We start from the raw sequence: 26,206 nt of genomic DNA, 5'->3' as shown, positions 1-26,206 counted from the left end.
CGAGAAGGCACGGCGTGAGGCGGCGGCGGGGCTGCCCTGCCCTCCGGCCCGCGGCGGCGGGCACCGAGGTAAGGCCGAGCCGGCCGCCGGCGGGAGGGTGCGCGGTGAGGGGTTGGCGGCGGGGGTGCTGAGGCAGCGCCGCTCGGGCGGAGGGCGCGGTGAGGCGCGGGTCGCAGCGCGTTCGCACGGCCGGTGTCCGCGATGCGGCCTTTCCGCCCCCGCGGCGCGCTCCGTGGCCCGGCCCGTGCAGGGTCGGGGGTCCCGCCCGCGGGGGCGCCGGGGCGGTGGCGGAGGAGCCCGGTCAGCGCCGGGCACCGGCGGCCGCTGTCCCTCGGCAGCGCCCCGGTGCGGGTGTTGCCCCCGCTCCCCCGAGAGCGCTCCTTGCTCGGTGCCTCGCCCCCGGCTCGCACGCGTGCCCTCGTGCCCCGCTGACACGGGCGCCGCTCTCCCACGCCGCGTTCCCCGGCACTGGGCGAAAGGGCCGGCTCAGCCCCGCTGGGAAGTCGGCGAGAGCCCCGCTCCGCCGGGGCGAGGCGTGCGGCGGGTGTTTGCTGCCCTTTGGGGGGAGCTGGGGAAAGTCTGCTCTAGACTGTAAACAACGAAATACAATTCCTGTCCGTCCTGTTCTGTGCGGTGAGATCCTTGGCGTGTTTTGGGGCTTGGTGAAAATGTAGTATTCGCAAAAGAACAGTTACCGATTTTAGCCTGACAGTAATCCCAAAATCATCAGCAGCGCCGTCTTCCAAATCTTTATGGAACTAAAAAAGGAGGGAGAAAGTGTTCTAGCAGTAAAGATAACTGTATGCGTAGTAAATTTTGACAGACACATTAATTTGAGGCACTTGAGGAAGGCAGTTTGTGTGAAAAACATCTGGCTGCCGTAATTGAGTAATTGCAATCCAGAAGCACTGTAAATTAAGGTGATGTGGCACTCAGAATGCTCTAGCATATAGAGTCAGTTCTTTAATCTCAAGTATTGCACCACACAGCAAGAAAAGGAAGGACTATATTCCTGTCAACATGATGAGTCTGAATTAAGGCATCTAAGGTAGACCACGGAATATGATTTGTAATACGAGTTTAACTGTGAAGGTGACTTAAGTAACATAATTACTCTTGGATGCCCTAACTCAAGTGAGTAAGCCTTGTACCTTAGCAAACAGTGAGGTCCAAAACAGGCAGATTTGCAGAGAGAAACAGTTGAAAACTGAATACTCACTGTGTTTTTCAAAGGGCTCCCTTTGACCTGGCTTAGTAAGTCTGAAAAAAACCCCTAGTATTAGTATTTGAAATTGCTGAGAACTTCTAGAGTGTGTTTTCCAGTTTACTCCAAAAAAGAACCTACTCTTGTTGTCCAGGTTCATCTTGTGAAGTGAAGAAAAGCTTAATAAATGGGGTGTTTGAGAAGTTTTCCCTTCTGGTTTTAACCAAAATGCTGAAGTACAGCTTTAACTTCCATCAGCTGTATCTTTGAGTTTATATGTGTAAAATGTGGAAGATCTTAATGTGTTTAATGGCTTTTAATAGGTTCTAAAATTCTCATGGAAAGGACATTTGGAATGCTAATAAATTTGTTATGATACAAATGGTCTAGTATTAAAACCCATACCCTTTGCCTGATTATTGGGATCAGGTGGGCACTCTTGTGACAGGTCTTTGCACGTGAACTCTGTAATTCCCAAATAACTCTGCCCTATGGTTCAGGGAAACATAGCTCAACAAGTCTCCTTGTCATGTCAACCCTGCCTTCCAAGTCTGATAATCAGAGTGTTTCTATAAGCACTTCATGGGTTTTCTTTTAATCACATTCCTGCACTGGACATGCTGGTGTGGGGGCAAAGAAGAGTAGTAGATCAGTCAGAGGGTTCACGTTTGTGTCTGAATGCTGGCATTTTAATTGTCCTGTAGAGTTTGACAACTGAAAGTTTCGTGGAGGAGGTTTTGGGGAGTGGGAAAAAAACTTGTGATATTCATAACGTGAGTCCTGTTTAGATGTAGTCCTTAGTTAAACCAGAGGTAGTGTGTTAGTTGATGCAAGTGTGGGTAGGAGCAAAACATTGGGTGAGCCAAAATTCACTGCTGAACCAATCATTAAGTTGTGTAGATTCAGCCTAGTGTCACCACAGTGGGGATGATGTGTGAGGATCCACCTGCAGCTTTCCCTGCCCCCACCTCTAATGGAGAGGTAAGCACTCTGGAGAGTGATGGAAAGGCTTACTTTGCTGTAACAAATCATGGGCTGCACCACAAGTCACTGTTTCCAGCAGTATGCAGTGTTTTCCTGTGAAGGCCCTCTTAAGGGTGGAAGAAAGTTTTGTTCCTGTGAAGTATGAAGGGAAAATGTAGTATTGGGTATAAATGTGAGTTAGAAGGTCAGACTAAGGCTCAACTGACTGATCAACTACTGAAGCTTTAAAAAGGGGAAAGTGTGCTGTGAAGGGTAAATTGACTTTAGAATCATTGGTGAAATACAAATAAATAGAGTTTAATGATTAAACATACATTGGAGAATAGGATAGGTATCCTAGGGTATCAGGAACTCAATGTCTTTAAATGAGAGCCTGTGTCTTAAAGAATATTCAGCTAATCTTAGAAATTGCTTTGAGATACTTTGTTTGTGAATGACTTCATTTGAACTGTCAATATAATGTTTATAGGTGTTTGGATTCCAGTCTTGGCCCACTGACAAATACTTTGATAAGTAAATATATGGCTCTTGTTCACCCTGTTCATGCTACTTTTAAGGTCATCAGATCACAGAATCCTGCAGTGGTTTGTGTTGGAAGGGACCTTGAAGATCATCCATTTCCCCCTGCCATGAGCAGGGACACCTTCCACTAGATTAGGGTGATCCAAGTCTGACCAGCCTGGCTTTGAGCACTTCCAGGGATGGGGCAGCCACAGCTTCTCTGGGCAACCTGTACCAGAGCCTCACCACTCTCACAGGGGAGAATTTTTCTAATAGCTAAGTCTGCCTTCTGTCAATTTGAAGCCATTCTTCCTTGTCCTGTCAGTTCAGACCCTTGTCCAAAGTCCCTCTCCAGCTCTTGGAGGAGCCTCTTTAGGTAGTGGCAGGGACTCTAAGTTCTCCCTGGAGCCTTCTCTTCTCCAAGGTGAATACCCCCAACTCTCCCAGCCTGTCTCCAGAGCAGAGGGGCTCCAGCCCTCAGAGCATCTTTGTGTTCTTCTCTGAACTCATTCCAGAAGATCCATGTCCTTCTGATGTTGGGGTCCCCAGAGCTGGAGATCGGTATTTTATGTGGTGCCATCCCAAAAGTGGTTATTTACAGGTCAGCTAGCAAGATCATGTCTTCAGACATTATATATCACATAGGAAATAGTCTACAGTTTCAGAATGAGAAGACTGAGGCAGTTTGATGTGATTTGGTGGAGACCTTTACTAGGGCTACTACCTGAAGCCTGGTCTAGGGCATTTTTTTATTATTAATTTTTATATAGGTATTGTTAGTTCTGATAAACCTGTGCTGTTCTGTTTTCATTGAAATGTTCCTGAGGTTCTTTGTGATTTATATCTAAAATATTTGTGGATTTCTTTTGGCTTCACATGCTGTGAAGAACAGTTGTGGAAACAAATCAAAGTTAACCAGATAATACCAAAAATGAGATTCTAAACGTAATTTTCAACCAGGATTTTCTTTGACTTGTCAATATAGCTGTTTCACAGTTCTTTCAGGTTGTTTCTTGTGTCCTTCTAAGCTAAAGTACATTAAATGGTTAATTTAGTATTCACCATAAATATTTTGACGTATATACTCATGATTGGACTGTGGTAGTCATTCAGGCAAAATGATTCATGTGGTTTGTTTAACAGTAGCAAGGAGTAGAGTATGCAGCTCTAAATACAAACGTGTTTGTCCTTTAAGTAAAGGCAGGAATTGACAGTAGATTTTTAGTTGTGAGTTCTTTACTTATCCTAAGTGAATGTTTTATTATCTAACCTAGTTCTTATTTAAGAAAAAATATAAACCAGTTTTTACTTTTATTTTTGGGGTGTTGTGTTTGTTATTTTTGTTTTTGATAGATGCTTTGGGGTTTTTTTTAAAAGTTTAGGAAATCTGTGGATCATTATCTTTCCAGAGTAATTCTCTTTGAATAACAGCATAACAGAAGGGCTTTAAGTGATGGAATTTTTCAGAGGAGTCTCTGAAATCACTTCAGACTTGTTTCATTTTTTAGCAGTGAAACAAAACAAATCTCACAACGTGATTTTTATTCCTGATCCAAAAATTAAACAATTAGTGTCATCTAAAATAATGGGAAACTGCAGAGTAATTTGGGGTTTATTTGGCTTTGATACTGACCTTGTGTCATCCTCAGAGGGAAACTTTTCAAACTCGTGTTCTTTGGAGAGTGTCTGCATTTGGTTACATGTTATCGATCTCTTTTTTTCCTTTTGAAATCATGGCTTCTTGGAAGCTTGTGACTACTAACGTTCTCAGGATCCCCCATGCTCTCCTTCCCATGTCCCAGCTTCTCATATAGCTTGCAAATACTGAGAAAAAGTATGTAGTCAGTCTTAAAACCTGGAAAACAAATTAAGACTCTTAGCACAGACTTAAGACTTGCCAGACTTCCCGTGATTCTTTTTAATACTCGCTTGTGACTTGACAGGAGTCCAAATGCAGTGTTTAAAATTGTGCCACAAAAATACAAACTGTATTTTTGTAGCATGGTTTTAAACACTGCATAAATGAGATTTTTAAAAATTACTAAACTAGTAGTTTTTCTAAATCTCATTTATGTAATTAAGCTGTCAGGAATATCATCCGAGTGTTGGACTAATAAAGACCATTTAGAATTATGATTCTGTTAATAACTGAAGATTAAATGTACTTTTTTCCTAAAGGAGAAAACATTGTTCTTGGGCAGCAAAGCTTGCTTTTTGCTTTTTTTATCACTTTCTTCTTTTGCAGTCTTTTTGAAGATGAAGCAATGAACATGCACCCTGAAATGCTTGTTCATTCTTTGTCAGCATAATGTGAATCAGCAACTATTAACCGCTGTAGGCATTCATCTGTAATATAACTATTTCCTTAAAAGGAGAGATAGCTGGGGGCAAGGACCGAGAAATAGAACTGCAGGAAAAAAGCCTTTGCAGTATGTTTTCAGTGAGCTGTGTCTTATCTAAACTGTCTTGTTTTAGCAGTAGTAAGTGATAGTTGTCCCTTTGGACCTCACATCTGTGGATGACAATTTTTATAGTCTAAAGGAAGTGTAAATGTCCACCCTAAGAGGACTGACAGTTACTGATGTGCTAGAACTTACTCAATAGATCAGCATAATAAGAGTAGCACCATGAGTTTGTTTTCTCCAGGCTATATTTTGGAGGGTCTACAATTGTATTTTTCCAACTGTTGAGGAATTTTGTGTTCCAAGAATACGGATATGTTAGAAGCATGGTGCTAACTGAACAGACCCTTATTGTTTGCAAGTAGTAAATTAATCTTGCTAGTTTTATCATTTTGATGATCAAAACTGAATTTACATCTGGGTGCCCAAGTTCAAGCAGCTCAGTGACAGCCAAGGTGTCCTGCCTGGGTTCTGCAGCTGCCAAGGGGAGCTTTGTTCTCTACTCTTCTATTTCAGGACTTCTGTGTACAAGTGACACTCACTGTGATTGCTAGAGAGGATTGATATCCAGTGTGGTATTGATGGATGCTTGTTCACTAAGGAAAGACTAAGGAATAGGGTTTTTAGTAATTTGGATAACTTTAGCTGGATCATGCATGGGAATGATATGGTAGTGCAGGTCAGAAAAAAGCCAAACACATGTAGACTGAGTTGGTTTGGATGGTAGGGCTGCATAATTGATATCTTAGTCTAGGAATAAAAGGTTAGCTCTTCTTTATAGGGTTATATGAATATGGTTTATTCACCAATGGAAAATAAGAGGCTTTTGCTCTTTAAAAGAAAGCACTGAGCTCATAGGATGTGACTCTTGTAGCTCAAGTGTTTTTGCTTGGCTCGTGCTAGAGCTATGGCTTAGTGGAGCTTAAAACAGAAGGACCACAGGTCCGTATTAGCTCATTTATTGCCCAGTTGCTCTTAGGTATGTTACAATTGATGGTAACAAGGTAGATTACTGTGTTTTATTTGGCAGTGAGTCTTTGAGACAATTGTTAGGTTTGGATCCTAGATTGAGTTAGATATGGATGCCTTTGGATGCGTCCTCTCTTCTTCAGTGTTCAGCTGGTGAGAAGGAAATTCCTGGTCACAGAGGCACGGATAGAAGTAGCTGCTCTGCAAGGATTACTGAAGTGCTGGGTCTTCAGCTGTCCAGGAGGAGAGGGAGAACATCAAATGATTTATATGTCAAAACCTTCTCCAGTCTACTCTGCTCTTCAATCTGCTTTGCTTGAATTTGGAAAACATGTAGTTTTGAGGAGGGGAAAAAAGGATTTGGAAGGCAAACTTTATGTGGGGATGGATTCTGCCTCTGGATTTGGTGTTACCACTGTATCTTAGTGACCATTAGATACTGGAATTTCATTTTCCAGATCCTTGGATTTAGCAGTTAAGATTGTGAAATGTAATCAGCTGTTTTTCCTGAAAGTCTGAGTCTTCAAAGTAGTAAAGGTACTGCTGTCATTGATTTCCATGGGTTTCTGTGCTCTGATGTAGTATTTTTAATGACACTTGAGACATTCAGATGCAGAATGTTCAAAAAGCATTTTGGTAAATGTGTACACAAATGTGTGTGCTTTTGTCATCTTCAGTGACAACTTGATGCCTTTTAGCTTCCTTCAACTCTTCTAGGACATTCATTTGTCCACAGGATGTTGATTGCACGTGTGGTGGTGGCGCTGAGCTTGGGTGAAAGTTTGTCTGCCTTGTGTGAGATGTTTGTGTGGATGGGAAATAAATCACATTATTATGAGTTCTACTCTGGTACTCTGTTCCTGCTCTTGTACTCTACCTGCACTAGGTACATTCCTCAACAATGTTACCTCTTTTATTAGTATTTTTCTTCTGTAACTTAGCAACAACCATTTCTTATAACTTTACCTGGTTTCAGCAATCATGATTCCCATCTTTGGAATGCCTTGGGTTTTTTTAACTATCAATGGAGAGATTTTATGGTTGACTGAGGGTCTGCACCAAGTGACTCCTTAAAGCAGAGATTGTGGTGGGAGGAAGTAAAGGATTTTATATCTGCCATTATTTTCTAGTCAGCTAGTAAAGAGCAGTAATTGTTACCAGTTGTAAGCAATCAGATAAGCAAATCTGCAGCCTAATTTTAAAGTACCTTGCACTCACTGTACCTCACTATTACCTTACTGTAATAATATATTGAATGATTTTGAATACATGAGAAAAATGAACCATGGAGGAGATTTGTATTTTACAATGAGTCCTGATAAGCATCTTGCTTTGGTCTCTGTACTGTGTACTTAAACAAATGTGTATTCCTTTTTTAAATGTGGTCGCAGTATGGATTTTCATTAAGATAAGTATTTATATGTTCTTTGGAAATAAATATGTGTGTGTGTATATAGTCATTTGGATGTAGAGATGTCTAAATTTACTGAAGATATGGTAATTTTGCAGGTAACTATTTGGCATATTTTTCATAATTGTATACTAGTAGGGAGGAAAAAAAATGGAGTTACTTCCCTTTGATAAAGTAGAATAAAGTTTTATAGCTGGTACTTAGGAGGAAATATTTCTGTCCTTATGCAAAACATTTTTTTTATCCCAAGTTCATTGATAAAGAATGAAAACTTTGTAGTAGCAGGCTTGGTTGTGTTCTCAAAGCAGAACTTGACTGATTGTGCTTCAAGTGTTTATGTAGGTTTCATATTAGCATGTATATGTGCTTATATTCACCTGATTTTTTTTAATTTTCAATTCCAAGAGTGAGGGGTTATTAGGTGTGCAGAGGAATTTCAGGAACAGTCTCAGTACTAATTTTCCTCCATGCACTGAGGATTTGAGTGAGTTAGTTTTCATGTTGTTACTTCTTGAGTCCTTCCAACCTGTATTGTAAGAACTGTTTAAATTTTCAGGATCTTTTTGGGCTCTCCATATTTTTTGTGGTAATGTCTGTTACAAGTATCTTAATACTCTTGCATGGGGTTTTTTTTTCTTAGTATCTTCTGCATCAGTCACATGGTTGTTGGCACCTCCTTTGTGAGCAGTGATTTCGACATAGAGTCATCTGCTTGTTGAATGCTTTTCCAAGTAATCTGTACTTGCTTTTAGTTTTCCTTGTTTGAAGGCTACTTTTAAAATGCAAATAGCATTATAGGAGTTTTAGGCTGCTTTCCAAGGATATGATTTGTTACTGTTGTTTGTAGTATCAGTTTTCCTTTTTAATACCTGGTTGCTGATGTTAGTAATATTATTGAGAGTGGAAAAAAAACCCTGATAAATAATACTTGTAGGAAGTTAAATGACGTAAAATGGACAGAAAAGCCTAGAAGGCCTATCCTTATGACAGTTGCAGCACAAACTTGTAAGTTTAATTGAATTGTTTTCTCTCCTTCATACCTTTTCCCCTCTCTGTCTACCCATTCATAAATAAAACTAAGTCTAAGAACTGAGTGCTCTAGAAGAACAGTTATGGTGGAAGAGAAATTAAACAGTTTACAGAAGAGATGTACTTTTTCTCTTTGCTGTGACAGAAAGCGTTCTTGTTGTGGATGTGTGTACAACAGATCTAGTTACAGAGAAGTTGTTTTGTACTCACACTGCTGGGGAAAATCTGGTTGGCTGTTGTGACAGATATGTCACAAATGTGATACTGTGCCCTTATTACTCAACTCGAAAACAGAGTTCAGACATTCACAAGTTTGACCTCTGTTAGTTCTCAAGTGTAACAGCTTTTTACAGTGGTTACATTCTCTTTCCCATTTGATGCTTTTGTTTTCACCAACATTTTCAGTTTTCTGGTGCTTTACCTTTGGATTTTTTTAATTGTATTTGACAGTACCTAAATTTTACTAAGACTGAGATGAATTTAGTGTTTGAGTGTAGTGTAGGAGTGGCGGGGTTTTTTTTGGTTTTGTGGGTTTTTTTTAAAGGTTCTCTTAAAGTTTGACATGCTTATTAAATGCTTCATTTTATATTATGGATACCTCAAAAAACTTGTCATCCTATTTAAATATAGAGGGAATGTAACTTGGCTGATGAAGTCCTCACAATTAGGATGTAGAACCCTGTGTCAGAGTCAAGTGTTAAATGGAGTTATGTTCAAACTGTGTGTTTCATTCACTTCTCAAGAAACAGAAGGTAGTGTTGCAGTGTTGAAAGCAGTTTTAGTTTTTTTGGCAGCTGAAACATTGGAAGCTCTCTCTCAGTGCTCCAAGTAGTCCACAAGCTGTTTTGAAAGGATGGTGAGTGCCTCACAGATAAGTGAGAAGGAGGGTTAACTCTTCTCTGCATTTGTCTGTATCTATAAAAATAGAAATAAACTAGTGTTCCTTTTAGCCTTCTGTGCTATGGAAGTGTAATGAACTGAACTGGATATTGGAATTGATTCTTTTATCAGGAGAAACCCAAAAGCACCATATATGATATGTGTGCTGTCTGTCTGAAGGTTCTTTCTTCAAAGAAGATAGAAAAAAAGAACACTTTAAGGCTTGTGTCTCCCTCATGAGTGTTCATCCAGAATATGTCCTCATCTATAATATTTCCCTGCACTCCCTACCACTGTGGATTTAGTCTTCAATTTTTCGGTTTTGTCCTCTGTTCCTTTTTGGTGTTTTAAGGTTTTTTTACTTTGTAACAAATACAGAATTATACTTTGTGTGCTGTAAGATGTGAGCAATATGATAAGTTAGGCTATGGACCAATCTAGTTAGGAATATATAATTTATATTGCACTGGTTGCTTCTCAAAAGCTCTTAAAAAATAGAATTTCATGAATAGCAGTTCCATGAGGAATTATTTTGTTCCCTTGTAAATTGACTGGAAATTAAATATTTCTTAAGTTAATCAGTCTGTAGCCTTGTTGTTAGGTATTTGAAAACATTTGACCTGTTTCCTTCCAAAAATAAGCTCTTTAGGTTTAACAGTTCATGGTATATAGCACTTTTCTCTACCACTTCTTAGAGGAGAAAACTCAGGTTTGTGGAACTCCTGGGATTTTCCCCTCAAAACTTTTGTTTTCACCATAGATTTGTACATTTTGTTGGTGAAGTTAAGCATACAGTTTTCCATAAGGGTATGGGAAGGGCACATGCTGATGTGCTGGGCACTTTACTGGGTCCCAGACTAGTACTGTGCTGCTATTGCCACTGGAAGTGGGGATCTTTTTCTTCCCTCTTTCTGTTCAGAAGTTCACTCAAAATGCCTGTGTGCCATGAAAATAGCTTGAGCAGTGAGTAACCAGGAGCACAGCTGGCAGCATGGTTGCTTTTTTTCCACGGTGTGTTTAAATATGGTCATGTCCTCTGTGCTCCCTGTGTTGTGAAAGTTTCCCCACATCTGAAACCTGAGGATGTGCACTGGCTACAGTTTTATTATTGTTGGGAGCTGGCAGATGGTAACAACCTCTGTTGAGCAATAGAATGATGAGGTAGTCCCATGTCAGCTGAAGTGCGTCTCTACAGCTGTGCTCAGTTACAGGAACTCTGGGGTCAAGTGTAATCTGAATGCTTGGTTTGTTAAGGTATAACGTGTCCTAGTCATACCATGTTTTCTTTGCAGGGTAGTTCCAAATCTGACTTAAGTGGTTTCTTGATTGAGCAAGGGCACTTCTTAGCAATCTTTTTTTCTTCCTTTTAAGTGGAAGAAGGGCTCAATTGAAAGTGAAATACAGTGTAAAGATCAGACTTGGAAATACTTTCAAATTTTGCACTCTCTAGCAGACCCGTCTTCTCCCTAGCCCTTCTTTTTTTTCTGCAAATTTAGGAATCTTCAGAACAGTTATATGAGTTACATATTTCAAGGTTTTAAATACTGTATACCTTTAACTGTTATTATCCAATTAATACTGTTATTTAAGAATTTTGTCAGAAAGGTGGTACTCCATTGCCAGATGATCTGAATCATAATGATCTATTGGAAAAGCAAACACGAACAGAAAAGGGGAAAAAAGTTTGCATTAAGGCAGGTAGAGAATTCAAATTTAAAAACAAAACACAAACCTACTAGAGAGAAAAATCGGCATTTTACCAATGCTGGATTGGTTTAGCAGACACAATACTTCCGGAAGAAGACCGAACATATATATTTTAGTCTACACTAGATGAATCAATAAACAGAAGTAGCTCACATAGTATTTTGGTGAATTTTAGTATAATGCATCTGCTTTATTTCTCTACATTTTCATAGTGTTGGAGTTAAAATATACCAATTGCTAAGAGTGAAATCCTAGGTAATTTCTAGGTGTTACAGTAAATTTATGTCCCTGAATCACTTGACGAGGAAAGAACTGCTCTTTTGCTGAAGTCCACTTTCTGGTCTATAAGATTACAAAAGCAGTGTTGAGATGTACATATCAAAGTATGGGTACTTTAAATGGGCACAACCATGTATTTATTTGAAGTACTAATTTGAAGAATTAGGCCAGAGCAATGAATGTTTAACATGCTCATGTTTCAGCACCCATAGGTTCACGTTGGACATGATTTTAAGAGGCACTGTTTCTTTGTTCCCCAGGTCTGAAGCACAGAAGCATGCTTTCCACTGAGCCTCACACTACCACCTGTGATACAGAATGTCTCTAAGTGAGAACAACAGTGTGGTGTTTGCCTACGAATCTTCAGTGCACAGTACCAATGTACTCCTCAGCCTGGATGATCAGCGAAAGCAAGATATCCTTTGTGATGTTACAATTTTAGTGGAGGATCAGCGATTTCGGGCTCACAAAGCTGTGCTTGCAGCTTGCAGTAGTTACTTCCTTTCAAGAATTGTGGGCCAGGTGGACGCTGATCTTATCATCACTTTACCGGAAGAGGTGAGTGACACTCCCTTCTGCATTTTACCTGCCAGTGCTTCTAGCCTGTTTTGTTCAATTCTCTTTTATGGTAGGCTGGGGTTTAACTGACAAGTTACAGTGGGGGATTTAAGAGCTGAAAGACATTAGCCTACAATCTAAGATACCAAATTTTTATTTTAATTCAAGTACTTTGTATGTATCTTGTAAAGGCTAAGTACTATCATCTTGTGGGGTCTGTTGGTTTTTTGCCAGTGTTTTTATTCTTTGACTTTCATCCCAAATAAAAATTAAATAAATGACTGCTGCAAGAGTTGTTTTTCTAGGTCAGTCACACTAAGAGTCTTTTTAGGGTTTTTTGTTTGAGCATAACTAGCTAGAAATGTGTAAGAGAAAGTGAAAGGAGTAGAGTGTTTGTCCCCTCTTAATCCTTGCAGTTTTTGCAGTGTTTCTCCCTTAAACAGAAAGAAGGTAGAATTTGAAAATAACATTGTATTTTTTTTTTCAGTTTCATTTATGAATGCTACTTATTTGTGAAGCCACTTTAATGCTTTGTTAACTACGCTGAGTCTGAAGACATCTTGACAGCCTATGGATAAACTCTTTGCATTCTAGTTCCCCACATTATAAAGGATGAATTAATGTGGTGGTGTAATCTCCAGAGCATATTTCAAATGCTATTTTAAGAATTCTTTAAGTAGTCTGTAAGAGTTTACAGACAGTTTTAAAGAACTGGTCTCTGTGCAGATCTCAACTTCCTTTCATGTGTTGTGTTCTTGAAAAACAACATACCAAACAACTACCAAAAAAACAAAGTAAACAAATCCTCAACTGATTCTTAAATTGAATTGCATGAATAATTCATTATTTTGCTGGCAGAAGGATTCCATGTAATTAATGCATTGATATAGTGCTTTATTTAGCATAAAATACTGTTCATTTCAGTAAAGGCAGGGAGCAGAGTGTGGACTTGAGTTTAAGTATTAGTAGTGGACATACTGCTTTATTCTTCATTTGCAGAGAAAAGGCTAAAGGAAGCGTCATGTAGTTAGTAATGTGTTGTGGGATTTGTTTGTGGCTTTCTACTTGATTCCTTAGACATTTTTTCATGTGCAGAAGATCTTGTGCAGTTACTAATGATACAGTTTTTGTTTATCTGTGAATTCCCTGATAGGCAACTATGTTGTGAAGACATAAATGTTCATTTAAAGTCACTTGCTCTAAAGGGGCTTTGAACTGAGAATTCTGTTTGGGGTACAGTTTTTGAGTGCATTTCTTCAAATGTGGGAGGAAAGTAGGTGGCTGTAGCAGTAAATAATAATATGTGGTCAAACTCCATTTTTTCAATTTTTTTTACATCAGTGGTGCACAAGACTAAGTGATTAACAGCAATTGCACTTCAAAAACTACAATTAAATACCAGCAGCATACTCCAGAGTAATTAATATACAACTTACTTTGAAATATATCTTTGTGGGGCTGGAATCTTAATTACTGGTTTTCAGCATACGGCAATGTTTTTCACTTTTAAAACATTTTATTAGGAGATTGATCACAGTGAAGAAAATTGTCACAAAATGTGCATGATACAATTGTATCAGAAGAATTGTTTCAAAAAGAGTTTCACCAGGTTTTCACCACAGAACAAGTCTGCTGCTTTTGTCCTGTTCTCTGTCTTGCTGGCAGGACAGGTAAATTTGTGTATTTCTCTGCTTAAACCCAAACTGACCATACTACTGTTTGTTTTTTTGTTTGTTTGTTTTTGTAATAGGTAACACTTAAAGGATTTAGTCCTTTGCTTCAGTTTGCATATACAGCAAAACTTGTTTTAAATAAAGACAATGTGTCTGAAGTTTGCAAATGTGCAGAATTTTTGGGTGTACGCAACATTGAAGAGTCCTGCTTTCAGTTTCTCAAATTCAGATTTTTGGACTTTAAATTGGATCAGCAGGAATGTCCTAGGAAGAAATGTTGCACACAGCTTTGTCAGAAAGCAAACCCTAAAACTGGCAGTGCAGATGATGGAGACCTAGAAATAAATGATGAAGTAGAAGCCCTTCTAGAAAAGGAATATAGTCAAATTCCTGACACAAAGCCCTGTAAAGATGAAGAAAATGCTAAATCATCACCTGTTCTCCAAGATAATGCCAGTCAAATCTGTGATCCTGTACATTTAGAAAGGGGAAGCGCTTCCAGCTTATCTTCCCAATGCCCAAAGTATAGAAAATTCCAGAAGGCTTTTGGAAATGACAAAGTTCATACTTCGGAGTCCAGTTCAAGTGTTAAAGATGTTCAGGTGCCACCATTTTCAACATCTCTTGAGAAGGAAACACCTGATAACGATGGCATACAAAAAGCTCAGGAGTGTGTGCCTATGCAGCTGATCTCAAACTGTGAAGAGACTCAGGTAGAAATGGAAGAAGGAGAAGAAAGCATTCAGAAAAAAGAAGAGTCAAAGAAAGATTCTGTAACTTGGAATGTGTCGTGTCCTGTGGAGAAAATGGATCTTGCTGCTTTCCCCCAAAACTCTGCTGCACCTCATGGACTCAACTCTGTGTCAATTTTACATAGTTGTGAGCAATATGGTAACTTGAATTTCAGTAGTATGCAAAACAACACAGTCTTAGCGGAAAAAACTGTGTCAAGTACTGGAGCTGGAAATGACAAAACTGAAAGTCAAGGGAACCCACCTTCAAAGGTGGATTTGTGCATTAGGGAAGCCACTAACATCACCTCAGCTGGAGATCGAAGCAGTGTGGAGAGAGAGATAGCAGAACAGCTAGCACAGGGGTTCTGGAGTGATGTTCACAGCACAGACACCTGTCAAATACATCTGCCACCTGCAGTTTCTAAAGAGTACTTGGAGCCAGTGTATTCGGGGAAAAAGTCCGAGTGTCCGTGGCTGGGGATCAGGATCAGTGAAAGCCCTGAACCTTGCCCTCAGCGAACTTTTACAACTCTGAATTCTGTCAACTGCCCCTTTATAAGCAACCTTAGCGCTGAAGGATGCTCCAACACCTCTGAAATTAACAGTGGAGATTATGCTCAGGGACAGCAACAAGAGCAGTGTCCCTATAACTATGTGATAAGTCTGGCAGAGGATTCGGAGACTGACACTGAGGGAGACAGTGAATCCTGTTCAGCAAGAGAACAAGAATGTGAGGTAAGAACATCCTCGTGTATCTTTTGCTTCCCAGTCTCTTAAGGCCATATTGAAACATCCAATTCTGAGCCTTTTGTGTTTTGTTGTTTTGAGGGTTTTTCCTGTGGCTGCTTGTTTCAAAAAGGTCTGGAACTGAAGCTTTAAATAATCATTCAGAGATTTGTCTTGAAGGTCACTGTTAATTCAGGGAGACTGAATTAAAATGTAAAAGTATTTTTGGTCAGATACTGAAGTGTTAGATGCTTACATTTTAGATCTTTTAAGATTTTTTCTGGAACAACTGTCAGAAAAGGTTGTGAGTCTTAAATCAAGGCATGAAGGTTTGTTCTTATTTTTTTTTTTCTTTTATGTGCTTCAGATAGATTTAGGAAAACTAAACTTCTTGGAACCTTTGTATAATAGAAACTTACCAGTTTTCTTGGTTTATTCTAACTGTGAGGTGAAGGTGGGAGAGACTTTCATGTCACTTTCATGTGACATGAAAATTAAGTTTTTAAGCTGGCTTTGTATTTAAGACTGTTTAATAATATCTCCTTCTCCAACACTAAGGTTATTTTTGTTTCTCCAGGTGCATTAATTATCTGACACTTCCTTTCTTTGTTTGCTTTAGTAGTGGTTTAGGCAGATGCCATACAAGAGTAGTCTAATCCTAAAAGATATACCTGGAACAATTTCCACCTCAGTTCTTGGAATCGTAGAAATGCAGTGTAACTCTGCATGATGGATCATTCAATATTGCAAAACTTTAGTTGTTCTCAAAGCACTAGGGTTTTTATCTTTTCAAGACACAGGGCCTTACTGAGACTGAGCATAAATGAAACCTGCCATCAATACAAAAATGCTGGAATGCCAGACAAAAGGCCAGAATTGGTTAAATACATTCCTCACCTTTGTGGTGGAGAAGATGGCATCATTGTTGAGGACAGTCCTCTGGGGTATTTTATTATTTTTTGCCTGTTTGTCACCAGTAGTAGCAAATCAGACAAAATATTTGTGTTGTTTTTAAACTATATTCAGATCTTTGACAACAGCAAGGTAACATATTCTGCTACTTACTATACTCAATTGTAAGGGTTAAAATCAGGTGTCTTTATACTCAAAAAACATTGTGATTATTTTGTAAAGGTAAATATGTTTTTCAGTATTAACACTCTGATCTCAAATGCTTTTTTAGCTCAGGTATACAATAGTAGCAACAGCCTGATCCTCACTCTTCTCCAACACTAAGAAATAAAAGACAAATACTGTAACTTCTGTATTTTAAGGAAATGCCTGTTTCAGATGAACTTTTCCCTGCAAAAAAACATAGGTATAAAAATGTATGCAGGATACAGTCTTAATAGCAGCTTTGGGAAAACTTTAGACTACATTAGTGAGTCTTGACACCTGTTTTGTATCACCTCCATATCTGATGCACAAACAAGTAGCTTTCATCCTGGTCTGAATATGCTTCTAAGGATCTAATGTAAATGTGCAAATATTCTCTTGCACCTGTGCTTGATGTCCTGTAGTTGAATTCCCTGGATTTTATCCCATCATCTAATGGTTGTACTAGTTTGCTATTGTCTCTGAGATGTAGGAAGAAAGATGGGTTGTGTGGTGAAGAATGCTTAAAATGGAAACTTGACTTGTTGGTGTTTGTGTATATCAGTTCCACCTTGGATTTACAACTGTGTCTCACATTCTAGGTAAAACTGCCGTTTAATGCACAGAGGATTATCTCACTTTCCAGAAATGACTTCCAGTCATTTCTGAAAATGCATAAATTAACTCCTGAACAATTGGACTGTATTCATGATATCCGAAGACGAAGTAAAAACAGAATTGCAGCACAGCGATGTCGCAAGAGAAAACTTGACTGCATACAAAATCTTGAATCTGAAATTGAAAAACTGGTATGTATAAATATTCATTGCTGTTGTCATGTCTTTCTCTAAACATCTTGACTGGCTATCTGGCAGTAGCTTGAGAGTGAGGTGGTTTACTACGTTTTCTACTCCAGCTTAAAAAGCTTTATTAGTCTTGTATAACTTCTTGATAGCAGTTCTTGATTTTTCTGAGCCTTGCTCTAAAGTACACATCTGTCCTTCTGTGGACTTGTTTCCATTCAAATAAAACATGCATCACAGCATAGTTTTTGGTAAATGATGTTTCTGAAACCCATAAGGTTAGAATTTAATTGTACAGAATAATTCCCAGACTGTTATCCTTTGCTGTTTTTTGCCTCTTCCCCTTTCTTGCTTTGAGACTTTGTTCTTCAGCTCATGGTATTGCTCATGGTCAAGTTTGCAGTTATGCAATTGTTAGTTGTGTAAGTACTGTTCTTGGAACACGTCAACATGGACTGGCAAACTGTTTCCTGAGTCTTGAATGTTAAAAATGAGACCCCTGCAGAAAGGCGGAAGATACAGAAGAACTTGGGAAGTTGCTTGCTTTTTTAGCAGTTGCATCAAGATTGTAGCTGAGGAATTGATGCATCCAGATTTCTCTGCAACCATCTGTTCATACATTTTCTCCTCCTTTAGAAGGCAGTAAAAAGATGCATATTTAACTTAAGAGAAATGTAGGTAATCTGAGGTTAGGATTATGCAAAAATAGCAATGGCAAGAAGATAATTGAGTGGCTTTTGAGAAAAACAAGTCTTTGTTTGACTCTCTCATATCAGTTTCATAGTGCATACCATGTGCACTAAATAGTTCAGTTGTTTAGGACTAGTGTACTCTTATTCTTGTTCATGGAGCATTTTAGGCTTGGTGTACCTGAATTTGGTGTTTTCATCAGCTGGAATACAGCGGTCATGTTGCATCTTTTTTGACATCAAAGTGAAAAGGAAAATAAAATTAGAGCCAAGTGCCTTGGACTGGAAACTTATATTCCCGTAATCATCATCTTTCACTGCATCTACTCCTACTTCTGCAGTGAGGAGATTGACTTTGAAGGGTGTGTGATGCCGTTGAGCTCTGGTGAGCTGACAGAGAAGGTTGTGCTCAATGAAAAAGGTGCTCTCTGAGGGAGGGTGATCAGGTAATTACCTGAAGAGAGAAGTTGCATTTCTGACATTTCAGAACTTTTTGCCTGGTTTTGTCATCATGTTGTCATTTCTTTTATGTAACTCTGTCAATATTTTGCAATACTTGGGCAGGGAATTAAAGGTTGATCTGCAAGATTAGACATGTGGTTGTTTGAGACTAATAATTATAACATAATATCCTTCTTTCTGTGGACCTGCTCTGCAACAGACTGAATGTCTGCTGTTTGATCGGTAACACTGTGCAAGACTAGATAATGAGTGTTGAGTCTTGAGAACTGTGAGGTAAGGTCTGAGTTATGACTCATTCTCTAGGCACAAACATGTTGCAGTTGCATAAATTTTTTTCAACTGTGCTGATAAATTTGTTCAGAAATTCCTGAAAAGACCCTCTTTGGAGCTGTTGACCGTGCCTGACGGCCACAGATCATCAAATTTGTGTAAGTTGTACACAAATACAGAAACATTAAGATCTATCTAGGTGGGTGGAAGAAAAGAGTTGTCTCAGAAGGGCTGTGTGTGATACATCCAGGTTGCTTCATGCATGTTAACTCCTGCCTTGTTCCTGTTCTCTGGGTCACTTGTGTCTCAGTCCTTTTGGACTTTGATCTTTTTGTGGTGTCATCTGTCATGTGGCTTTGAGAGGGAAGAGAGTGCTGTAGCTATTGACAGCTCTTGACAAGTAGATAGTACTCTGTACTACCAGTTAGGAAATACTTTTTGGTGGAATTCCTCATCCTGGTTTCCAGTATATGCAGCATGTTGTCTTGTATTAGTTTCTATTTGGTGCTGCTTCAGTTTTTTTTCCTCTCTTAGAAGATGCTTGTGACGTGTTTCTTGGAAAAGTGCTATATTTGGAACAGACTGACCCCTGCCTGACTAGAGGCTGGAGACTGACAGCTGGCAAGTAGCTTTGCTGACAGGCACCTTGGGGCCTGGGCAGATACCAGGCTGAGCATGGATCAGCAACATGTCCAGTCTGAAGAAAAGGCCATTGGTGTCCTGGGCTGTGTTGTTGGAGGCAGTGGTTGTTACATGTTGGCATGTGTAACACTGAATCTTTTGCTGGGTTTACACCCCTCCCAGTTCTAGGAGCACATTGATAGACAGGTGGGAGGTTGGGTGAAGGCCACTGGGATGGCCAGGCCTGAAGTACTTCTGTGGTGAGAGGCAGAAGAAATGGGGCTTCTACCTGGAAAAGGGTTGGGAAGACCTAATGGCTATCTGCCTGCATCTGTGGGGCAGTCCTTGAGGCTATACAGCCTTTGCTGGTGGAAGATCTTCAGCTTCCTGGGGGAGTACTTGACAGCAAGAGAACAAGAGACATGGGCTTAAATTACATGGGAGGATTTCATCTGAATATAAGGAAAGTTTTTTTTTTCTTGCAGTGAGGACAGGCAGGCAGTGGAGTAGTTCACCCTGAAAACTGTGCATGCCCTCTCTTTGAGGGTTTTGTGGCATGACTGAGCAAAGCCCTGAGCAGCCTGATCTTACCTGATCTCTGACTTTGTTTTGAGTAATAGGTCAACTACAGACCTGCTGAGGTACCTCCCCTACCAAGTGATTCTGTAAAATTGGAAATTTTACTTTAAGTTCTACTTATATTGAAGAAGAATACTGTTCAGTGCTGAATCTATTATCTGGGAGAGTTACCTTTAGTCATGTCTCTTGATCTTCTGTACTGATAAAGTAATTTTTTAGCTCTCCATACAGCTTTGCTTATTCACCTTTCAGGTGAATCTTGGTGTTCTTGTTGGCCACTAATGTTCTGTATTTCAGAATACACAAGGGCTACTTAAGAAGATGTTGACTTGTTAGAAACAGTTCTTTCAGAGACTGTGTATATTCACATTCCTTGTACTTTCTCCTGTACAATGGGATGACCCTGCCCAAGCATTCAGGTTGGACCAGATGACACACTGTGGTCCCTTCCAGCCTGAGACCATCCTTTGATTTTCACTTTGTAACTTTTAAAATGAGAGTGCTTGCAAGGGGGAGCAGAGTAGAGGACAACTGGTCTCAAGAAGCATTACTTTGTTGACGATTCTGTAGCTGAGGAGAAGGAGGATGTGTCAGTGCTCCAAGAAAAATGTAATTGAGATCTTGTTATATGTATTATAGCAGGGTGAGGTGTGTAAACTAAGTACATTCTTTAGCAGAAGATTCAGCTCTCAGTTTATTATAACCTCAAAACTAGCTGACATTACTTTGTAGTATTAGTTTAATGCTGATAAAATGAAACAATTATATTTTAATGTATTGACCTGTCAACACCTTCAGAAGGGGGGTGAGAAATGTATGCTGGAATAACTATTTCTGAAGATTCATGTTTGTTTTAAATAGCAGTCCAGATCATTTCATCAGTCCATAATACACAGCTGAGTGCCTCTACATACACAAAAAGTATTAGGTGATCTCTAACAGAATGGGAGAGATTATTCTGATAAGTATTAAACACCTGGAGGACAATGCAGGCATCAGACACAGGCAGCAAGGCTCCATGAGGGGAAAGTCCTGCTTGTCAAACCTGATTTCCTTGTATGACAGGACAACCCACCCCGCTGATCTAGGAAAGCCAGTAGATGTAATCCTCTTGAACTTCATCAAAGCATTTGAGAGGCTCTCTCAGGATCCTTCTGAACAAAATGTCCAGCCCACAGCTGGATAAACACATCACGTGGGAGAGCAGCTGGCTCATGGGTCAGGAACAAATGGTGGCAGTGACTGGGGTGGCACCAGGTTGGCACTGGTCCCTGGTGGGGCTCTGCAGGTTCTCCATCCTGAGCCCTGTGCTCTTCACCATCTTCATTAATGACCTGGACACAGGACTCAGTGGAACACACTGGAAATTTGCCACTGACACTAAACTGGGAGGAGTTGGCAACTCCCTCAAGGAGTTGCAGAGAGACCTGGACAAATTGGAGACTTGGGCAATCACCAGCTGGGTGAAGTTTAATGAGGGCAAGTGCCAGATTCTGCTCTGGGATGGGGCAAGCCTGGCTGTGTGTATGGGCTGGGAATGAGAGGCTGGAGGGCAGCTGCAGAAAGGGACCTGGTGTTCCTGGTCCATGGCCAGCTGAACAGGAGTCAGCAGTGCCCTGGCAGCCAGGAGGGACATCCATGTCTGGGGGGCATCAGGCACAGCATCACCAGCCAGGCAAGAGGGGCATTGTCCTGCTCTGCTCTGCTCTGGGGCGGCCTCACCTTGAACATTGTGTGCAGTTTTGGGCACCATGGCTTAAAAAAGGACATTAAACCATTGGAGAGCATCCAAAGAATGGTTATGAGAATGGGGGAAGGTCTGGAGGGGGGAAATCTTATGAGGGGGGACTGTGAGCATTAGTCTGTTCACCTGGAGAAGGGTTCATTGAGGCCTTCACTTGTTGCAATAATGCAGATGGGACTTAGTTTCTTCATGCAGAAAATCTCCTTCTTTATTCACATAACTCATGTTTATACAGTTTTCATAGATCTGTGTTTAACTCCAATTGGCTAATTGTTTTCTTGTCACTGAATTCATTAGTTAGAAAGTGCTTATGTGTGTGCATGTTAAGACTCTATGTGCAGGTGTTGACATTTTTTCTTTGTGGATTCTCATGGGACATCTTTTATTACAGGTGCAATTTATTTTTCTCTTCAAGAATAAGTGGTTGTGTTAACTGACTTTTCATTCCTCTGATTCTTTCTTATGGGAACTTACAGGCTTAACTGGTAATTCAGCAGAGCAAGGCCTGATTTTTATATGGCGTTTCTTTTATAATACCTTTACTTGTATGCAACATTCAACATCCTCAGAAGGGGCAGTGCTAATCTCTTCTCTTTGTGACCAGTGACAGGACTTGAGGAAACAGCATAAAGCCAAGTCATGGGAGAATTAGGTTGGTTATTAGGAAAAGTCTCTTCCCCCAGAGGGCGGTTGGACACTGGAGCAGACTCCCCAGGGCAGTGGTCACAGCACCAAGCCTGACAGAATTCCAGAAGCGTTTGGACAAAGTTCTGAGGCACAGGGTGTGACTCTTAAGGTATCCTGTGCAGGCCCAGGAGTTGGACTCAGTGACCCTGGTGGATCCTTTCCAGGGTGGCATATTTTATGATTAACAGCTGCTCCCAGTATGCTGACAAGTAGAAATTTATTCACAAAGTCCTCTTTCTACTAATTTTAGACAAGAAGAACTGGGAGCAACTGTTCCTCTTGCCAAATGCTCCCTAAACTTAATCAGTTCTTTCAAGAAGAAGTTGTAGAGATTGCACTATGAGGTTTCTCTGCAAAAAGGGGATGTCGGGAGGAGTGAAAATAATAAAACTTTCCAGGAGTGAATTGACATAACAGTAGTTGTAACATAGTCCCTATGATTAAAACTTGAAAACTATTTAAAGCTTTGTGTGTCTTAAAAACTGTATTTTAATTCATTACAGAATTTAAAGTGTATGTGTTGTGACATGTTTGGATTTGGGTTCTTTGTCCTTTTCATTCAACTTCTTCATGATGGTCTTGCTTGTTCCCTGTCCTTCTTTGCCATTTCCTCATTTTTCTTTATTCAAAAAATTGCTTGTTTCCATGATTAGACCTCTCAGTTATCAGTGTCTTTTCATCTTTAGCCAGTTCTATCAGAAACCTCAGAAAAATTCACAACATTGAAGCCAAAAATCAGCTTAATTTAACACAGGCTATTTCTTTTCTACTTGATATTTATCAGTGAGTTGCTGTCCTGTTTGTTGCCATGTGTTTGGATAATCCTGCTACTTTATCTCTAGGTTGTCAGTTCTTCAGCACATCTTCTTTCTTTACCTTTCCTAAATTTTCTGTCTAATTTAGGAACTATGCTTCATTGTTTGTCCTATAGTGGAGACTGGAAGTTACTTTCACCTAGTGGAATAGTATTAATAATTAAAATGTGATGTTTGATTTTCAGCATTTCAATTTTAAAATACATATTTCTTTGAAGACTGCTTAATGTTTTGTGGAATCATCAGTAATGGTTTGTGTTACTGTCATGTTAGTGCCAAATTTAGCTTTGATAGGAGCTTAAGCCGTAGTTTTTATGAAAATGTAGACTAAAATACTGGTTTTCTTTTTGCAGCAAAATGAGAAGGAGAATTTGCTGAAGGAAAGAAACCACATTTTATCAACTCTGGGTGAGACAAAGCAGAATCTGACTGGACTTTGCCAGCAGGTGTGTAAGGAAGCAGCCTTGAGTCAAGAGCAAATACAAATACTCGCAAAATATTCTTCTTCAGATTGTCCACTCTCATTTTTGTTCCCGAAAAGAGAACAAACAGCTCCATCTGATAATGAGCTTGTGGTACCAGCATCTGTAGAATCAGCAAATGGTCTTTCAGGTGTCACCCCTGAGCAGAGTTCCTGTTATCAGTGTGTCAAGAGCGTGTGCGAAACCACCTACGATCAGGTACAAGAACTGCATCCAGTTCCTGCCAGAACATTGGAGCAAACATCGCTCGTGGAGCCGTGTGGACAGGGCAGTGGCATCACAGACTTCTGCCAGCAAATGACTGACAAATGCACTACAGATGAGTGAATCTCTCCTTCCCACTGCCAGCCTCTCAGCATTGCAACTAGAAGTGGGATTGAGCATTATTGGAAAGTAACTTACTAAGTGAGACAAAAGAGAAAAGTTTAATCTTTTGAAAACTATATTGACAATTACATGGTCACCATTATTACTTGGCAAGCTTTGAGTTTGCTCTTTGTAGTTCCAGAACATAATTTGTATGTGTCAGCCTTGGAGCTTTTTCTATGTAGTGATGCCAAGGAGGGTTCAGGAAAGCTGTTGGAAAGTACAAATTCCATGCACAGGTGCTTATTTATGAGGAAGTTTTGTTCAAGTATAGAGCAGCCTACTCTGATTTATGCCACAGTTCTTAATGCCACTCTGCATTTTAAGGAAAGCCTCCTAACAGCTGTTTATGCACAATGACCTTTATACCTGGAATTCTTTTTTCCTGGTAGACAAACCTTAAGAAGCATGTATAGCTCTGTAAATGTTCATTTTGTAGATGGGCTAAGTAACCTGACAGGATGAGGAGATTCTGGAATAGCCCCCTCCCCATCATAGAGAAGACTTTTACTGAATTAAAGTAGTAGGCAACTATTACTACTACTAGAATTGGTTAGTAGTAGGCTTTTATTGAATAAGTGCTCTTGTCTTGTCTCTGTAGCACAGAATTAAAAGAACTGGAGCAGCAGAGGTGCTGCCACGTACTGCTCTCTTCTCTAAATCTAGTGGGAGAATAACAACGTGCTGTGGAAGGCAGACATCTGAAACTGGTGCAGTTCTTGGATGAGTGTGCATTGGATCCTCTGGCATCCGAATCCCATAGGCTTACTAAAACTCACTGCTGTATTGTGACTTCCTGTCCTAGCACCTTCAAGCTCGCTGCTTGTTTCTGGCAAGTTGGAATCAAAGTATTGTGAAAGTCTAAGGACAGACTTTTTTTTTTTTAAGGTATTCAGGCGCCACATTTTTTTCTTTCAGTGCCTAACTGCCTAAAGTAAGTTACAAATATTTGTTTTCTGATCACTGGGACCAGTAAAGTTCTATTTCAGAATCAGTCTTCAGAATGCTTTATGGCTAAACCTGTAGTATATTTTCAATGGCTTGTGCGATTAGCATAGATATATAAAGAGTTTATTGAAGAAATGAGCTGGAGATATTTCCTTTATTACTTTGTGAAGGAGAAATTCAGCTACTGAAAATAATCCCCATTTTCTAGATTTTTACATAGCAGTGGATGCATATTGTATACCAATGATGCTTTGTTATTTTGATGTTATTCTCACACCAGAACTAAGTATTGAACCTCACCACAGAAAACTTTGGGTTTGCTGGTTTACAAAACATGAAGAATCTTGTACAAGCCAGTGGAATTCTTCATTTCCTACCTCAGAATGTGTATTAGCTTTTTGTGTCTTTGTGTGCATGTACAGTAGGCAGCAGCTAAGCAAAGGCCCTTGTAAATACTGCTTTTCAGTTTTACCTTGCAGTGAGACAGAACTTGGTCTTGGCAAGGCTCTCTTTTTCCTCCCCCCCATCCATAGGTAACATAGCATTAATAAATACAGTAAGCCACTTATTTAAAACACAAATTTTAAAATTGACAGATTTCAACAGGACTTCTCATAACCAGCACATAACACAAATGACTACACTACCTCACCTATGGGACTGAAAGTTGATTCAAATCTCTAGTAAATCCTTGGATTTTCATCATATATTGTTACTTTTTAAGGGAAAAATTATGGATCATAGCTTGTATGAATCACAATACTTGCAATAATTGAAATTCAGAAATAAATACTATACGACAGACATCATGATAATTGAATTGAAATTCTTTTAAATTACAATCACTGAGATAGGATGATCCTGTATATGTATTACTTTATGAGGCTCTTTGGGCTTTTTCCCCATTTTCTGTAGATTCCTGGTTAATTTAATCCTGTCTCCCTCCCAGGCTGCCACCCTGGGAGCATTTTGCTCTTATGTCTCTATTTTATTTAAAAAGTAAACCAACAAGAAACAATCAAAACAAAATTCAAAGGCCAAACCTCTACTGTTCATAACTACTCTCACTTTTAAAGCTGGTGATATTCTGAAATGACGTGGACAGTGGCATTAAAGCATTGTCCTAATAGTGCACACAGTTGGAAATAGAATTCCCTGGGGTAAATCCTTGTCATAACAAGGTAGAGCATCTTTGTAGGGAATGGGAGCTTATCCAGTGCCCAGAGCCCTGACACACTTGGCTGCAGGTGAAGTTTGAGGGTAGGTTTTTACCTGACCAGCTGCATCTAAATAATTTTTAAAATATTTATTTAATACCATAGACCTACAAGTTGCATGTTGACTTCTATAAGCCTATATCATCAACTTGCAAATGTTACGAATGAATGGCAATTTTATGATACAGAATTCTCAGGAAAATGTTTTTGGAGTTTGGTTTTATTTTTTTTTTCTTCCAGTAAAGAAATACTCAATTTTGAAATTGTAAAATACTTTGTTAAAGCATGTTTTAAAATACTTTGGTCAGACTATCTTAAAGCCATAAGGGTATGATGGCATACAGATTGTAAAATAAACAAATAATTACAACA

General features: G+C 39.6%; 1 protein-coding gene across 2 annotated transcripts; it reads left to right on the top strand.

The window, feature by feature from the left end:
- BACH1 (BTB domain and CNC homolog 1) lies at positions 1-26,206 on the top strand. Of its 2 annotated transcripts, none has more exons than XM_033052771.1 (5): positions 1-68; positions 11,626-11,923; positions 13,674-15,065; positions 16,754-16,960; positions 23,175-26,206. In XM_033052771.1, the coding sequence occupies exons 2-5, from the start codon at positions 11,684-11,686 to the stop codon at positions 23,628-23,630; spliced, it is 2,295 nt and encodes a 764-aa protein (XP_032908662.1). In that variant the 5' UTR covers positions 1-68; positions 11,626-11,683; the 3' UTR covers positions 23,631-26,206. The 2 variants fall into 2 exon arrangements, with proteins under 2 accessions (XP_032908662.1, XP_032908663.1); XM_033052772.1 differs by lacking the exon at positions 1-68 and adding an exon at positions 572-633.

The sequence above is a fragment of the Catharus ustulatus genome, chromosome 2 (genome assembly GCF_009819885.2).
Source record: "Catharus ustulatus isolate bCatUst1 chromosome 2, bCatUst1.pri.v2, whole genome shotgun sequence".
NCBI classification, from domain to species: domain Eukaryota; kingdom Metazoa; phylum Chordata; class Aves; order Passeriformes; family Turdidae; genus Catharus; species Catharus ustulatus.
The sequence above is the reverse complement of the archived record's forward strand: the minus strand, read 5'-3'. Positions and strand labels throughout refer to the sequence as shown.

Excerpts from the sequence above, each read along its gene's own strand:
- BACH1 (XM_033052771.1), top strand. The coding sequence starts at position 11,684 with ATGTCTCTAAGTGAGAACAACAGTGTGGTGTTTGCCTACGAATCTTCA. Across the intron at positions 15,066-16,753 it reads CAAGAGAACAAGAATGTGAG|GTAAAACTGCCGTTTAATGC; the intron begins GTAAGAACATCC and ends CTCACATTCTAG. Across the intron at positions 16,961-23,174 it reads AATCTGAAATTGAAAAACTG|CAAAATGAGAAGGAGAATTT; the intron begins GTATGTATAAAT and ends TTCTTTTTGCAG.